The sequence below is a fragment of the Pteropus vampyrus genome, unplaced genomic scaffold, assembly GCF_000151845.1.
Source record: "Pteropus vampyrus isolate Shadow unplaced genomic scaffold, Pvam_2.0 Scaffold468, whole genome shotgun sequence".
Classification (NCBI taxonomy): domain Eukaryota; kingdom Metazoa; phylum Chordata; class Mammalia; order Chiroptera; family Pteropodidae; genus Pteropus; species Pteropus vampyrus.
This window is the reverse complement of record NW_011889249.1, coordinates 235255-236646: the sequence shown is the minus strand read 5'-3', so window position 1 is coordinate 236646 and position 1392 is coordinate 235255. Positions and strand designations below refer to the sequence as shown.

The window sequence follows — 1392 nt, the reverse complement described above, 5'->3', positions numbered from 1 at the left end:
GGGTTTTGTGGGTTTGAGTTTTGCGTGTTTTGCGTATTTTGCGTTTTGCGGGTTTTGTGTTTTACGGGTTTTGTGGGTTTTGCGTGTTTTGGGTTTTGTGGGTTTTGTGGGTTTGAGTTTTGCGTGTTTTGCGTGTTTTGGGTTTTGCGGGTTTTGTGGGTTTGAGTTTTGCGTGTTTTGCGTGCTTGGGTTTTGCGTGTTTTGGGTTTTGTGGGTTTTGTGTGTTTTGTGTGTTTTGGGTTTTGCGTGTTTTGTGTTTTGCGTGTTTTGCGTGTTTTGGGTTTTGCGTGTTTTGCATGTTTTGCATGTTTGTGGGTTCTTCAACCACGTAAATCACATGCTAAGACGGGGCCTTCTGCATTCTCACCTCCCAATCAGCCCATTTTTTAAGCAGGACAGTGCTGTGCTGTCTTAACGACTATTTGAACGGGTAGAAGGGAATGGATTAGACAACTCATGGGTCTAGAGTGAGAAGAGCCAGGTCCCTAAGCAGGTTACCTGGTCACCGTGTGGGGACAGCGGCCCATGGCACAGCCCCTTCCAAATGCCAGGTCAGCTTCCCGCTCCGCCATGCAGGGAGCTTAGCACCCCTGCCCGGGAGGTCTCGGGGTGTCTTACCGGGGGGGTGCGGAACACGTAGAGTGAGGGACCCTTCACGGCCAGGAACTTGGGTGAGACGGGTAGATGGCGGCCGGCCTCTTCCAGCCTCTCGCTGACCCAGCCCATGTGCACGACCTGCAGAGGGAAAGCTGTGAGGTCAGTGCCCTGACACGGGCCTCCGCCCCGGGCAGAGCGGCCCCCGCCCGTCCGCACTCGCACACCCGCAGGCCAGGGCCTGGGGGTCACGGTCGCTCTCCAAACCAAGCAGCACGGCGCCATCTGTGACGTCTGGGATGAAACGTCCAGGGCCCGGCCTCGGGCCAGGCCCCGCTCGTGAGCTCTGGAGCTCTTCCCGGGTGCCCGGCACTGGCCTCTCGGCCGCGTTAGAGCTGTACCTTCCACACGGTTGTTAAAAACGCAGTGTTCACTCACATTCTATCGGGAGTGAGGGTTACAGACTTGAAACCCGGTAACACATTATTGAAAAACATCTCACCGACTTATTTTTTCCCCTTTTTTGTCTGGTTGGATCACAGAGACTTTTTGTTGTTAACACAGCAAAATGAAGAAATGGGAAAATTAAAACGAAATGACTCCTACACTTACGACAAAACACACGTCGCATTAAAACTTCAGGCGAGACGCACGAGAGTTTTAGCTTAATATTAGTATGCGTTCATGCCCTGATTCCTTAAATCGTATTACTAGTTCCAATAACTTTTGGAATCATATACTGATTTGTCATTGTTTACATAAATACTACTGTAAGTCATAATCTGTGCTCAATTTCCA

General features: G+C 51.1%; 1 protein-coding gene across 1 annotated transcript in view; it reads right to left on the bottom strand.

Moving 5' to 3' along the window:
- The window catches only part of SNTG2 (syntrophin gamma 2), a 111480-nt gene that overhangs the window by 34055 nt on the left and 76033 nt on the right, over window positions 1–1392 (bottom strand). Inside the window, exon 11 of the mRNA XM_011382227.1 lies at window positions 619–735. Coding sequence (XP_011380529.1) covers window positions 619–735 — 117 coding nt within the window. The remainder of the gene's footprint in view (window positions 1–618; window positions 736–1392) is intronic.